The sequence below is a fragment of the Crinia signifera genome, chromosome 6 (assembly GCF_055691185.1).
Source record: "Crinia signifera chromosome 6, ASM5569118v1, whole genome shotgun sequence".
NCBI classification, from domain to species: domain Eukaryota; kingdom Metazoa; phylum Chordata; class Amphibia; order Anura; family Myobatrachidae; genus Crinia; species Crinia signifera.
Genome location: NC_139222.1, coordinates 36,121,182 through 36,135,300, shown reverse-complemented (window position 1 = coordinate 36,135,300; position 14,119 = coordinate 36,121,182). Strand labels below are relative to the sequence as shown.

General features: G+C 45.7%; 1 protein-coding gene across 1 annotated transcript; it reads right to left on the bottom strand.

Moving 5' to 3' along the window:
- Positions 1-1,910: 1,910 nt before the first annotated feature.
- LOC146009584 (membrane-spanning 4-domains subfamily A member 4D-like) lies at positions 1,911-12,179 on the bottom strand. Its single transcript, XM_083150031.1, has 7 exons — positions 12,168-12,179; positions 9,480-9,605; positions 8,918-9,040; positions 7,539-7,595; positions 6,195-6,320; positions 5,401-5,520; positions 1,911-2,430 (listed from the first exon to the last, which is right to left on the bottom strand). Exons 1-7 carry the CDS (start codon positions 12,177-12,179, stop codon positions 2,239-2,241), a joined length of 756 nt encoding a protein of 251 aa, XP_083006157.1. The 3' UTR covers positions 1,911-2,238.
- Positions 12,180-14,119: the final 1,940 nt, after the last annotated feature.

The following is a 14,119-nucleotide window of genomic DNA, read 5'->3' as shown; positions in this document are numbered from 1 at the left end:
GGGTAGTGGGAGGCTCCTGTAAAAATCGGGAGCGTCCTGCTAAATTGGGAGGGTAGGCAAGCCTGTCATCACCACCATTTCCTGGGGCTCATCTACATTTGGATATGTAATTTTAACAGATTCCTCTCAGATGTAGCAGTGCACACCCACGCCGTTTTTTATTTATTTTTTTTTTCTATTTTTTTTACACATTGCAGCCTGCACGGATCTGACTGATCCGTGCAAACTGGCTATACAAATTCGTATTAGCGGCCGTATATACGGCCACTAATACGAATAGTTACGCCATCGGAGGGTTACAAAGCAGTCGTATTTGACTGCTTTGTAAATTATCCTCCGGAACACGAATTTGCATACGGCTGAAACAGCCATATGCAGTCGTATTCATTCATATTAAGAATACGAATACGAAATTTCGTATTCGTTTTCTTAGTAAATTTCCCCCTATGTGTCTATGTTTCAGTTCCAATAGACAAACAGATTTCTTTTCAGCCATAAATTATTAGAATTATCTTTAATATATAAGGTGCCATAAAGTAGGGTAAACAGTAACAAAGAATGAGTACAAAACACAACAGCTCACCATTACGTAAGTACAAAACACGACTATAGCACAACAGGGTGGGTGAGTAACAGCCGCGGCACATGATGACTCATAGACAATTTACAAATAAGCAGAATAAAAATGAATGGATGGGATTTTAACCAAATTGCATGGTGGACAGAAGGAGACCTGCAGACATACACAGACGTGTTCTGCACAATAAGATGCAAGGGTGCAGCCAGGGCGAGTCGGGGTGGGGGTGCCCCGGTGCCCGGAGGGGGGTGTACCTGCTGCGCCATCTGGGGAGCGGGCAGGGGGGTCTGTGACGGCGTCTGACAGGAGCGCGCAGGGGTGTCCGTCCGTGCCGTGGGGGTACCTGCGGCACTGTGTATAAAGTTGGCAGCGGCGGCGTCCCTGCAGTGATTAAGAAATAACTAGCACTATCCGCCTGGCTATGCGGTAGCACGGGAAGCGCTTCTGATTTTGAAAAAACTGGCCACACGCTGATTGGCTGAATCTCAGCCAATCAGCGTGAGGCAAGTTTTTTCAAACCCAGCAGCGCTTCCTGCGCCACCGCATAGCACTAGTAATTTCCTATTCACTGCAGGGACCTACGCTCACCTCCATGTGGAGGGCGAGGGGTGAACTGTTGCCCTCCAGTAGCCGGCGCCCTAGGCAAATGCCTAGTGGTGGCGCCGGCCCTGGGTGCAGCTTGACCTAAATACACATAGGGGTAATTCAGACCTGATTGCACACCCGCAAATTTGCAGTGGCCAGTTAAGCCACCGCCCCTTTACAGTGAAATCCCGCCTTGAGGATTTATGTGCTCGCCGTGTGAATAGATGTGTACTGCTCAGAGAAGCCAGAGACTTACTCAGCAGCTGCAATGCAAACAGGTATATCTGGCCTGTAGCTGACATCACCAGTGGCGTCAAGAGGGAGGAGACCAGTTGCAGGGAGAGAAAGATGACTGGCTGCAGCCGCAGCGCAGCCTCTCTCCCCAGCTCAGTGCATGCTGCTCAGTGCTGTATGCTGAGCTGGGGAGAGAGACAGCTGCAGCAGCAGCCTGACCGCTCTCTCCCTCTGTGTGTGTGTGTGAGATGAGGATCCCGTACACCACACAAATTATGTTTTTTTTGTTTTTTTTACAAGGCATGGCTGCGCCACCTCCATTTTACCATGGCTCGGCCAACCTATCAGCATCTCTGGACATCACACACCCTCCCCTAAAATGTTTTGGCACGCCTGCATTTTTCTTAACACTAACCCACTAACCGGCCAGTTACAACCAAAGATGCCGGCTTTCTGTCAATCACCTTGCAAATGGCCAGCGATCAAAACAAAGTAGCAGAAATTCCTCGCTGCCGGGCATCGCGCCCTCACATTGTGTTCCATATACATGCACAGCAGATCGATAATCAGCCAGTGTACGAATTCACGGCCATGCAATCAGGTCTGAATTAGAACCATTTCAGCATAAGTCGAAACCGGGACACAAGATAAAGATGGAGAGAGGGCAGACATGAGGCATAAGGCGGAGGGCCCTGCTTACTTTGTAATGGGAAGGTAACAGGAGACAACAGGAGAGAGTGGGACAATAAGCATAGTGGGGGCCTGGACTATAGTGAGGCGTGGAAGCGGAGTCCTGGATTGTGCTGATGATGCTGGTGATGCCGAATTCTTTGCAGGATTCTTTATTGTGATGTCACAGCAGTATTTGAGTTATTTAAGTTGAAGTTGTTGCTCTTTTGCTCTTCATAATAGATCTGAAGATTTGGATACTGAGCACTGACAGGTGCGGGTGCGGGAGCAGATGGGTGGACGCCAAGGGGAGGACTAGTTGGATGAGGGTTCCTGGACAGGCCATTATTCGGCATTACAAACACCTGATGGGAAAAGATCACATACTAGTAAATATGCTTACATTTAGGTCCATATATATATTTGGATGTGGATCACTACGTCGACAATGTCTATGTCGACAGTCATTAGATCATTGCACTGTATAGTCATTGGGGTGTCAGTCATTGCGCTGTATAGTCATTGTTGGTCAGCCGTTGGGGTATCAGCCATTGTGCTGTATAGTCATTGTTAGTCAGTCATTGGGGTGTATAGTCATTGTTGGTCAGTCATTGTTAGTCATTGGGGTGTCAGTCATTGCGCTGTATAGTCATTGCCAGTCAGTCATTGGGCTGTCAGTCATTGCGATGTATAGTCATTGTTAGTCAGTCATTGGGGTGTCAGTCATTGTTAGTCATTGGGGTGTCAGTCATTGCGATGTATAGTCATTGTTGGTCAGTCATTGGGCTGTATAGTCATTGTTAGTCAGTCATTGCGCTGTATAGTCATTGTTAGTCAGTCATTGGGGTGTCAGTCATTGCACTGTATAGTCATTGTTAGTCAGTCATTGGGGTGTCAGTCATTGTTAGTCATTGGGGTGTCAGTCATTGCGATGTATAGTCATTGTTGGTCAGTCATTGCGCTGTATAGTCATTGTTAGTCAGTCATTGCGCTGTATAGTCATTGTTAGTCAGTCATTGCACTGTATAGTCATTGTTAGTCAGTCATTGCGCTGTATAGTCATTATTAGTCAGTCATTGGGGTGTCAGTCATTGCACTGTATAGTCATTGTTAGTCAGTCATTGGGGTGTCAGTCATTGTTAGTCATTGGGGTGTCAGTCATTGCGATGTATAGTCATTGTTGGTCAGTCATTGGGCTGTATAGTCATTGTTAGTCAGTCATTGCGCTGTATAGTCATTGTTAGTCAGTCATTGGGGTGTCAGTCATTGCGCTGTATAGTCATTGTTAGTCAGTCATTGGGGTGTCAGTCATTGCGATGTATAGTCATTGTTGGTCAGTCATTGCGCTGTATAGTCATTGTTAGTCAGTCATTGCGCTGTATAGTCATTGTTAGTCAGTCATTGCGCTGTATAGTCATTGTTAGTCAGTCATTGGGGTGTCAGTCATTGCGCTGTATAGTCATTGTTAGTCAGTCATTGGGGTGTCAGTCATTGCGCTGTATAGTCATTGTTAGTCAGTCATTGCGCTGTATAGTCATTGTTAGTCAGTCATTGGGGTGTCAGTCATTGCGCTGTATAGTCATTGTTAGTCAGTCATTGGGGTGTCAGTCATTGGGCTGTTTATGTTTTGTAACATGATAGTGTGAGAACCGACCGTGCACAAGGCTGTAGTAATTAAATATTGGTCACTATAGACACGTTAAGTTTTACATAAAAAAACAGGCAGCCAATTGAATATGTGCCTTTGTATGCCAATAACAATTCAAGTGAAAAACATATAGATATTTTTTAGGTCATAAAAGTAAATAGAAAAACAGCAATACCCTAATTCCGCACAGTAAGTGGGCGTATGCTTCCATAACAGGGCCATAGCCATAGTCATAACGTCACATCGCATTCTACAGCAAATCGTGTATTAAAGTGATTACATCGGCCAGCAATGAAAGTCATTCTAATTAAAGCTAAATAAAGGTCAGCTGCTCCTATTGGGATTACCCATGGTCTGCACGGGGCTTTCAGAACATCTACTCTGTCACAATGTTGAAAGACAATGTTCTTGGCACTGCAATGCCTTACCGTGGTACCATGCAAGCACAGTGGTGTAATGGTTGTGGGCAGGGTCAGTGATGCCTATTGTGGGGCATCCCCGAGGGCTCACCCAAGGCTTCCACTGCATTCCACCTAGGACTTCCGCTGCGCTCCCCTGGGACTTCCACTGCACTCCTTCATGACTTCTACTGCCCTCCACCAGGAATTCTACTACCCTCCACCAGGACTTCCACTGCACTCAACTAGGACTTCCACTGCACTCCCCTGGGACTTCCACTGCACTCCTTCATGACTTCTACTACTCTCCACCAGGACTTCCACTGCACTCCACTAGGACTTCCACTGGACTCCACCACGACTCCTACTTCACTCCACTATGACTTCTCCTGCGCTCCACCAGGACTTCCGCTGCGCCCCACCATGAGTTCCACTGCACTCCCCCAGGACTTCTACTGTACTCTACAATGACATCCACTGCCCTTCGCCATGACTTCCACTGCACTCCACCTGGGCTCCCTGCCCCCAGGCTTCCTCTCTTACCCAAGGAGCCTTTTAGAAAGTAAGTTCTGTCTACAAAAACCTTTTAATCCATTTTTAAACAAAACTTTAAGTGATGTGTCAGCTAAGTGTGTAAGTCAGAGCTGCCTACAGGAAACTGTATTTATTTAAATGTGGATATAAAATGTTGAGCCAACCGATATCCACTTGGTTTATCTACAGTAAAGGGATAGACTGTCGGTAGGTTGACCCCAAGTCGACAAGGCCAAATGAGCGACAGGATCAAGCAGTCAACGGGTTAACGGTAGACATTACAGGTACATAGGGTAAACATAATCATGGTCATCAAGTTTTATATTTTATTTTTCATATGTCATTTACCATCCACGTGGACTATGAGTGGAAATCATAACCTTGCAAGTGTGGCGAGTGAAGAGGGCCCAAAATTGCACTTGTGTTCATTAATTACATCCCATTGGTAGCTATACCAGCTGCTTGGCCCCTCCCATATTTAACACATATTGGGGGTTATTCAGACCTGATTGGACGGCTGCTACTTTGCTTCCTATCAATATGGCCAGCATAGTAGCAGGATTTTACCACAGAATGGCCTCGCACATGTATACTAAGGGCCGTACACCTGGGCAGTCTATCGATTATCGCCCCGGCTTGCAAATTTGCAGCTGTGCGATCCGGTCTGAATAACCCCCATAGGTAAGTAGATTTTAAATTGGCTTTAATTTACACTGCCGACATAGATATATACTGTACAATGATGCTCCTCTTACCTGCTGAGAGACAGAATTATCTACCAGTGAGCTACATCCGAAGGAGGAGATGGCAATAGACAGACACAGCTGGAGGAGACTGGCCATTATCAGTGATACGAATATAATCTCCCTGATTACCTGCAGCAGGAACCAGCATAGACCTCAGTTAGATTTATAAGAGGACATGAACTGAATAACAGGACATCTATGAACATGTGTTACAGTGAATGTGTTTTTTCTCTCAATATTTTTGTAGCCCGTTGCTCACGGGTGGATCGGGAAGGGGGGCATTGGGGTGATTGCTACTCCCCCAGCAATTGCATGGTTGTGCCTATCCGGTATAGTCAGAGAGGGAGGATGGTGGGGGTGGTTTGGCTAATTCAGTCAATCAGGGCACAAGGCCAACATGCACTAGGTTGACATTGACAAAAAGTGGACACATGGCAAACGATAACGCATGAAACTGTTGACATGAGTTTTTCATGATTTTTTTCAATCTGTCATGCTTTATCATCCACGTTGACTCTTATTGGGAACAGTAAAGTTGCACAAAGCAGGACGAGTGAAGTGAGCCATGTGAGGGTATGCAGTACACTATTTGGGGGTCTGAATGCTCTGGTGTTGACATTGACACCCAAAAAAATTAGAAAAACTCATGTCGACGTTTTGCTTGTGTTGACCTTTTGTCATTCTTGACCACATTCATGTTGAACTTTTGTCACAATGCGATGTGTATGATGTATAAATGTGTGGTTTGTATAGCAGCGGTGTTATGTGTATACGTGTGCATGCACATTAATCTGCTTTCTCACCCATATTGCACCGCAAGACTGATCGCAGACATAATTTCCATTTATCACTGCATCTATCGTGAGAATAATTAACTCCACAGAAGATATAATTGCGCTTATAATGTTTAAACCCAAACTGGCTCCAATCTGCAAAAAAAAACAACCAAACAAAAACACATAAGGACAATGGCATCTCCCTGTCAACACCTGGTGTGGCAGCTGCTGAAAAGGGGGAGGAAACCTCATGGGGCAGAGGCGTGGCTTCACGGGAGGGGCGTGGCTAAGTGTCCTAACTGCCTGATTTGCAGTGTCCACTTCTAAATGCTAAGAGGATATGGAGGCTGAACGTACTGTAACACCCGGTACCTATCACTGAACAGGAGCTGGAACGTTGATATCAAGAGCGGCCCACTCCCCCTTGGGATGCCACTACATAAGGATGACTGAAATTAAAATAATCACCTGAAATATTCATGTTTTAGGTGTTTTCTTATTAATTAGACTGATGTAACTTGTGGCGGCTTCCTCTCTGACTGTGCTTCACTGACCTTAACTTAACCCTAACTTCCCCCTTCTGCTCAGCCTACTGCAGGGTACACACCAGGGCGACGAGGGTCCGACGGATTGGATGTAGCTTGTATGTTGATTGGGCCCTTTTCTGTCCTGTTCCACTCCAGCCCCGTGGGTCAGTCGGTCGTTATTCAGATCCTACCTGCAGCAGGGGGGGGGGGGAGTGGGACCCAATTTTTGGGAGCCTCCTGGCCATTTCGGGAGGGAAGGCAACCCTTTATTCAGTGGCGTAACTAAGTTTTGGGCGCCCCCCCCCCCCCGCCGTTAGGGGGGGTGCCCCCCCCCCGCCCCGCCAAGCACCCCCAATCCCCCGCCGCCCATGCAAACCCCCCCCCCCCAATCCTCTGCAGCCTTACCTATCACGCTGGTCCCAGCGGCTCCGTTCTTCTTCTGCTGAGGACCACGACAAAATGGCCGCCCCCATACAGCAGACATTTTGTGGTGGTCCTCAGCAGCAGAACGGAGCCGCCGGGACCAGCGAGATAGGTAACTCTGTGGGGGATTGGGGGGGGGGGGTGTAACTATAGCACCGCAGCCCCCGGCGCCCCCACATGCACAGCGCCCCCCCCCCCCGCGGTGGCGGGGGCAGCGGTGCTATAGTTACGCCGCTGCCTGTATTTACTGAAACACTAGGTTTAACACCAGTGCCGTATTTATAATGGGTGCACCCATTTTTCTAGGAGGGGGCCTGGTTGGAGGAGGCTGCACACCGGCCTACTCCTCTCTCAATACGACCCTGTTTAATCCCCTCTTTTGCTGGATGAACCCAATTGAATGACATATCCTGTAGCTTACCAGACAGCGTGACTCTTTATTTTCGGCTGCGACTGCCAGAGATCCAGACATAACGTACTGCAAAGATCAAAGCCGATCAGAGATATTTTGGGGCCTTCACATTTTGTAAACCAGCAAACAAATGAGCGTTGCAGAAATGTAATATTTGTGTGTTGTGGAATAAAATAACAACCAGTCACAAATTACTAGCTGATGGGTGGAACATTTTACCCCTGATATTTCCAGAATCCCTGGGTGGCCGCAAATAACTGTCACAGTTTCCAGACCACCCAGTGGTCCCATGTTCCAGAGCACAATAGTGATACATTAGATTGACAGTGTCTAAGGCAACAGTCAATAAGTCGACCACTGTTGGTCGACAGGCAGAAGTTCAACACATTGAAAATGTCCGCATGCATTTGGTTGACATGGTCAAAAGGTCCAATCAAGCAAAATGTTGACGTGAAAAAGGTTGACATGAAAAATGGTCAACGTGAGTTTTTCATGATTTTATTTATTTAAACGACCTGTAACGTTTGATTGTGTGGATCCTTTGACCATGCTGACATAATGCATGTCAACCTTTTGGCATGTGTCGATATTGTGCCTGAGTCGATGTTCTGCCCGATGATGACCATTAGTGTTAGGTAATAGGGAGAGGGTTAAATTAAGGCTGCAGGAGGGGTGTTTTAGGTTAAAATGCTCACCAAAATGCATCAGGATTTTGGCCATCGTAATTCCATTGCCGGTGTTTTGACCATCGGCAAGGTCACCACCAGGATATCGTACCCAACCCGTCCACCCTATGTGGTTGATGATTGGAAGTCTATGGCATCAGTCTAACCATTAGCCTCATACTCTACACTTCCAACTCAAGTGGTCTCTGTGGCTTCTAGCACTGAATGATTGGGCTCAGGAATGTTATCTGTGATCGTGCCGGAGATGGGGACAGTAGCTAACAAGGTTGGGGGCCAGATGTATCAAGCTTTAAAAAGTGATAAAATGGAGAGTGATAAACAGCCAGCCAATCAGCTCCTACCTGTCACGACTGGGTTTGAAAAATGACAATAAGGAGCTGATTAGCTGGGGTTTTTTTTATCACTCTCCAACTATCACTTTTTGAAGCTTGATATATCTGACCCTTTGTGCGGATTGATATCCTACCCGGGCATGTGTGAGTCGCCTGGGTCAGCCGCTCCCCTGTGCGCTGTGTGCCATGGCTAGGCACATAATATTTTTCATCATTATTTTAGAGAGGGTGTGGCCATGACTACCTCATCCCACCCCTCACCCGCCTCTCTCCCTGCCCCGCCATGTTTCTCAAAGGCCCTGCTTATACCATTTCCACTGATTTGAATTATCCCTTTGCATTATAAAATGCCCCATCACTTAATACTCACAACTCCAGCTGCCCAAAAGTTGATCACCGTTTCTACAGTCAGACTGTTATTGTAAACTCCGTCAGAGAGCACCAGGATGATCCCAAATACGATTTGTATGAAAGCCATTGAAATTTGAGTAATCTGAAAAGAAAATCAGTATCGGCACTTAGTAGCAGCCAGGTGAGTACCACTTACCCCCATGGGTCTCTATGCCCACATTCATTATTCGTACATTACTGCAGTTAAAAGCCTGTCAAAATAATGGCGTTTGCAATATACTTTCACTTTGAGCTGTAACAGTTTTTTTTCTTTTACTTTGAGCGGTGACAGTTTTTAGCTCACGAACACTGCACCCCCACCCCCAGTCCCTATCTGCTCCTACTTCCAATCTCTGTCTTCACAGCTCCCTCTCGCCATATCTAGCAAGTTTGAAACAGATCAGTGTCCCTGCAAAAATAGCTTTCACTTTCAAGGAGTAAATTGGTCTGTTGAGGGGCCTCTAGTGGCCAGCGGCGGTACTTCACCTCATAGAACAAGTGTCAGTACTTTAGCTTCATTGGTTACCTTGACGGTTACTCACCCCAAGCGGCTTTGGTTGTCCTTTCAGGTATATCAGATAGAATGTAGCTTTCCTTTGTGGGGGCAATAATGGCTGATTCCAGTTCGACGATTGGCTGTTGGCTGCAAGAGACATTTTGGAAAATTCCTGTAGAACAGAAAAACACAACAAAAACCATGAAATGTTCAGACATGACCGCGCGGCTGCTAATTTTGGGAGATCAGGTATACGCCGCCCCGCCAGAGTGAGATCCCGCCCCGTGCAGGCCTGCAAATTGCTTGTCGCGGCTTGCAAAAATATCTGGGTCTGTGACAGCGGCGTAGCTACGTTTTGGGCACCCCCCCGCCGTTAGGGGGGCGCCCCCCGCCGCCCATTCAAACCCCCCCAATCCCCCGCAGCCTTACCTTTCACGCTGGTCCCGGCGGCTCTATTCTTCTGCTGAGGACCACCACAAAATGGCCGCCCCCATACAGCAGACAGTTTCAGAGAACTGTGTGCTATATGGGGGCGGCCATTTTGTGGTGGTCCTCAGCAGAAGAACGGAGCCGCCGGGACCAGCGAAATAGGTAAGCCTGCGGGGGATTGGGGGGAGGTGTAACTATAGCACCGCAGCCCCCGGCGCCCCCATATGCACAGCGCCCCCTCCCCCCCGCACGGTGGCGGGGGCTGCGGTGCTATAGTTACGCCAGTGGTCTGTGATTAGCTGCAAATCAATTCGCAAGGCGCTCGCCAATGAATGGTTATTCCAGTGTGTGCAGTCTGTGCGTAGCCAGGACTTAATCAGTGGCTGCGATAGAAACAGGCTGATCGGGATCAGAGCTGACGTCACATGACTTCCGCTCAAACCCCCCGGCACGCCTGCGTCTTCCTGACACTCCCAGAAAACAGCCCGTTACCACCCCCTAATCGCCGTCTTCCTGTCAATCACTTTCGGAATGGGCAGAGATTAAAAAAAAGTAGCAGGGTTTTATGGCTGGACGGCCATGTGCAGGCACGCTATCGATAATCGCACATCCTGCTAATTTGCAGCCATGCGATAAGGCCTGAATCAGTCCATATGTGCATCTGTGCACAGTAGCAAAAGTACCCGGGGATCATTCAGGTGAGGTTGGATTTGCTATCACTGTGCTTCTTTGGAGGTAGCAGTGATAGCGCTGTAATGCTGCAAAAGGTGTATATTACAGTGCAGCAAAAGGTGTATATTACAGTGCTGCAAAAGGCGTATATTACAGTGCAGCAAAAGGCGTTTATTACAGTGCTGCAAAAGGCGTATAATACAGTGCTGCAAAAGGCGTATATTACAGCGCAGCAAAAGGCGTTTATTACAGTGCTGCAAAAGGTGTATATTACAGTGCAGCAAAAGGCGTATATTACAGTGCAGTAAAAGGCGTATATTACATTGCAGCAAAAGGTGTATATTACATTGCAGCAAAAGGTGTATATTACAGTGCTGCAAAAGGTGTATATTACAGTGCAGCAAAAGGCGTATATTACAGTGCTGCAAAAGGTGTATATTACAGTGCTGCAAAAAACGTATATTACAGTGCAGCAAAAGGCGTATATTACAGTGCAGCAAAAGGCGTATATTACAGTGCAGCAAAAGGCGTATATTACAGTGCTGCAAAAGACGTATATTACAGTGCTGCAAAAGGCGTATAATACAGTGCTGCAAAAGGCGTATATTACAGCGCAGCAAAAGGCGTTTATTACAGTGCTGCAAAAGGCGCATATTACAGTGCAACAAAAGGTGTATATTACAGTGCTGCAAAAGGCGTATATTACAGTGCAGCAAAAGGCGTATATTACAGTGCTGCAAAAGGCGTATATTACAGTGCAGCAAAAGGCGTTTATTACAGTGCTGCAAAAGGCGTATAATACAGTGCTGCAAAAGGCGTATATTACAGCGCAGCAAAAGGCGTTTATTACAGTGCTGCAAAAGGCGTATATTACAGTGCAGCAAAAGGCGTATATTACAGTGCAGCAAAAGGCATATATTACATTGCAGCAAAAGGCGTATATTACAGTGCTGCAAAAGGTGTATATTACAGTGCAGCAAAAGGCGTATATTACAGTGCTGCAAAAGGTGTATATTACAGTGCTGCAAAAAACTTATATTACAGTGCAGCAAAAGGCGTATATTACAGTGCAGCAAAAGGCGTATATTACAGTGCAGCAAAAGGCGTATATTACAGTGCAGCAAAAGGCGTATATTACAGTGCTGCAAAAGACGTATATTACAGTGCTGCAAAAGGCGTATAATACAGTGCTGCAAAAGGCGTATATTACAGCGCAGCAAAAGGCGTATATTACAGTGCAGTAAAAGGCGTATATTACAGTGCAGCAAAAGGCGTATATTACAGTGCAGCAAAAGGCGTATATTACAGTGCAGCAAAAGGCGTATATTACAGTGCAGCAAAAGGCGTATATTACAGTGCAGTAAAAGGTGTATATTACAGTGCAGCAAAAGGTGTATATTACAGTGCAGCAAAAGGCGTATATTACATTGCAGCAAAAGGCGTATATTACAGTGCAGCAAAAGGCGTATATTACAGTGAAGCAAAAGGCATATATTACAGTGCAGCAAAAGGCGTATATTACAGTGCAGCAAAAGGCGTATATTACAATGCAGCAAAAGGCGTATAGTACAGTGCAGCAAAAGGTATATATTACAGTGCAGCAAAAGGCATATATTACAAGCAGACAATTTACTAGAACTCCCATCTTAGTAAATTTACCCCCTTGGGTCTTAGTTGAATTGCAGATTCAGTGAAATTACATAATTTTGTTACTTAAGACCAACGGCGGCTCCTACCTGTAACCATTAGGGGGCTGCTGCTGCCTGGTCCGCTAGAGGAGAGCCCCTGCTGCTGCAGCTGCTGCTGGTGCCGGGGTCCCAGGCATCACTCAAACACTTGGCTTTTATTGACTGCTCCGACTGCAGCCCAAAGAAGCCAAATTGGACTGCACAGCAAGGCAGGGAGTGGATTTCTACAGAAAGTCATCTCTCTGCCTATTGTAGCCCAGACTGGCAGTCCTGGAGGGAGGAAGTCACTACCAGTCACGCTGAATGCAGTGCAGTCTCACGGACTACATCTGGCTCAATCCCGCAGTGGCAGATTTCACTGGGGGGGGGGGGGGGCTGCAGTTCTGCAGCCCATACAGTATAAGATCCGCCACTGTTTAAGATTCACAATTTGGGAATGTCTTGGAGCATAAAGACGGGGCTATTTGGCGTGCCTGTAGCAAGAGTAATAAAGGCTTATCTGTAATGTATCTGTGTTTATTTAAGCATCACGTGAAAGGAAATTTCAAGAGTCCCAAGAATTACTTGAAAAGATCAAAATACACTAAAGAAATCCCTAAATTGATACAGGAATGACCAAATGAAAATATCAAAATAAATGTACCAGTTACTATATTAAAGGTACATTACTATATTAAAGGTACATTAAAGAGTACAGAAATCAAATAGGAAAATAAACAACTAAACAAAAATATTTATATATTATGTATAGAGATAAAAGTAGCAATTAAAATAATAAGAAATAATCTGCCACCCTTATAATTACTTCAAGGTCCTTGTAGGGTGTGGATTTTTAGTGTCGACAGTAAATCAATAGGTCGACCACTATTGGTTGACAAACGGTCGACACATGGAAAAGGTTGAGTTGCATTAGCTCGACCTGGTCAAAAGGTCGACACAGGCAAAATGTTGACATGGAGAAAAGTCAACAGGGAGAAAGGTCAATATGAGTTTTTCAGTTATTTTGGTCCGTTTAAATTCATGTCGACCTTTTTCCATTGAGGCCTTTTTTCATGTCGACCTTTTTGCCATGTCCACCTTTTGACCATAATGACTGAATACATGTGAGCCTTTTTATGTGCCGACCTATGGCCTTTCCACCAATAGTGTCGACCTAGTGACGGCAAACTGACCTTGTGATGTAAGTGATTATTTTCTTGTTTTTGCTCATATATGTATTGTTAAGCGCTGCAGAAACATTGTAGCACCATATAAATAAATAAATAATAATAATAATAATAATAATAATAATAGTAATTATAATTCATGGGTTAATAGAAACAAATGTAGTCAGGCATTCTAACCAAAAGTAAGAGATAAGTTTCAGCACAGTAACTGGATATCTTGCATACTAATACTGACACCTAGTGGCAATATTGTAGAAGGCAATATGTTCTTGTCACATAAAAGATATATTACCCAATTGTAAATGACACCTTTTTACTGTTATTATGTTTCAGTTATCTACGAGGCATAAAACATTATGGTTTTGTTGCACTATAAAAACCTAAAGCACCGTACACACGGGGCAACAGGGGAGCCTGTGCTGTGTGGTGTGCTGAGAGACTGAGGGGCAGATGTATTAAGCCTGGTGAAGAGATAAAGTGGAAGTTCATAACGCACCAGCCAATCAGCTGTGTTTGAAAAATTACAGTTTGGAGTTGATTGGCTGATACGTTATGACCTTCCACTTTATCTCTTCACCAGGCTTAATACATTTGCCCCTCAGGTGAAATAGCACCTCTTCACTCTCAGCTCTTGTACATCACAGAAATCTGATGGCAGGGTCTGTGAAAAAAAAGGTCTGTAATCATTTTACCAAATACAGTTGTGTGATCTTGAAGCCATTATCACACTG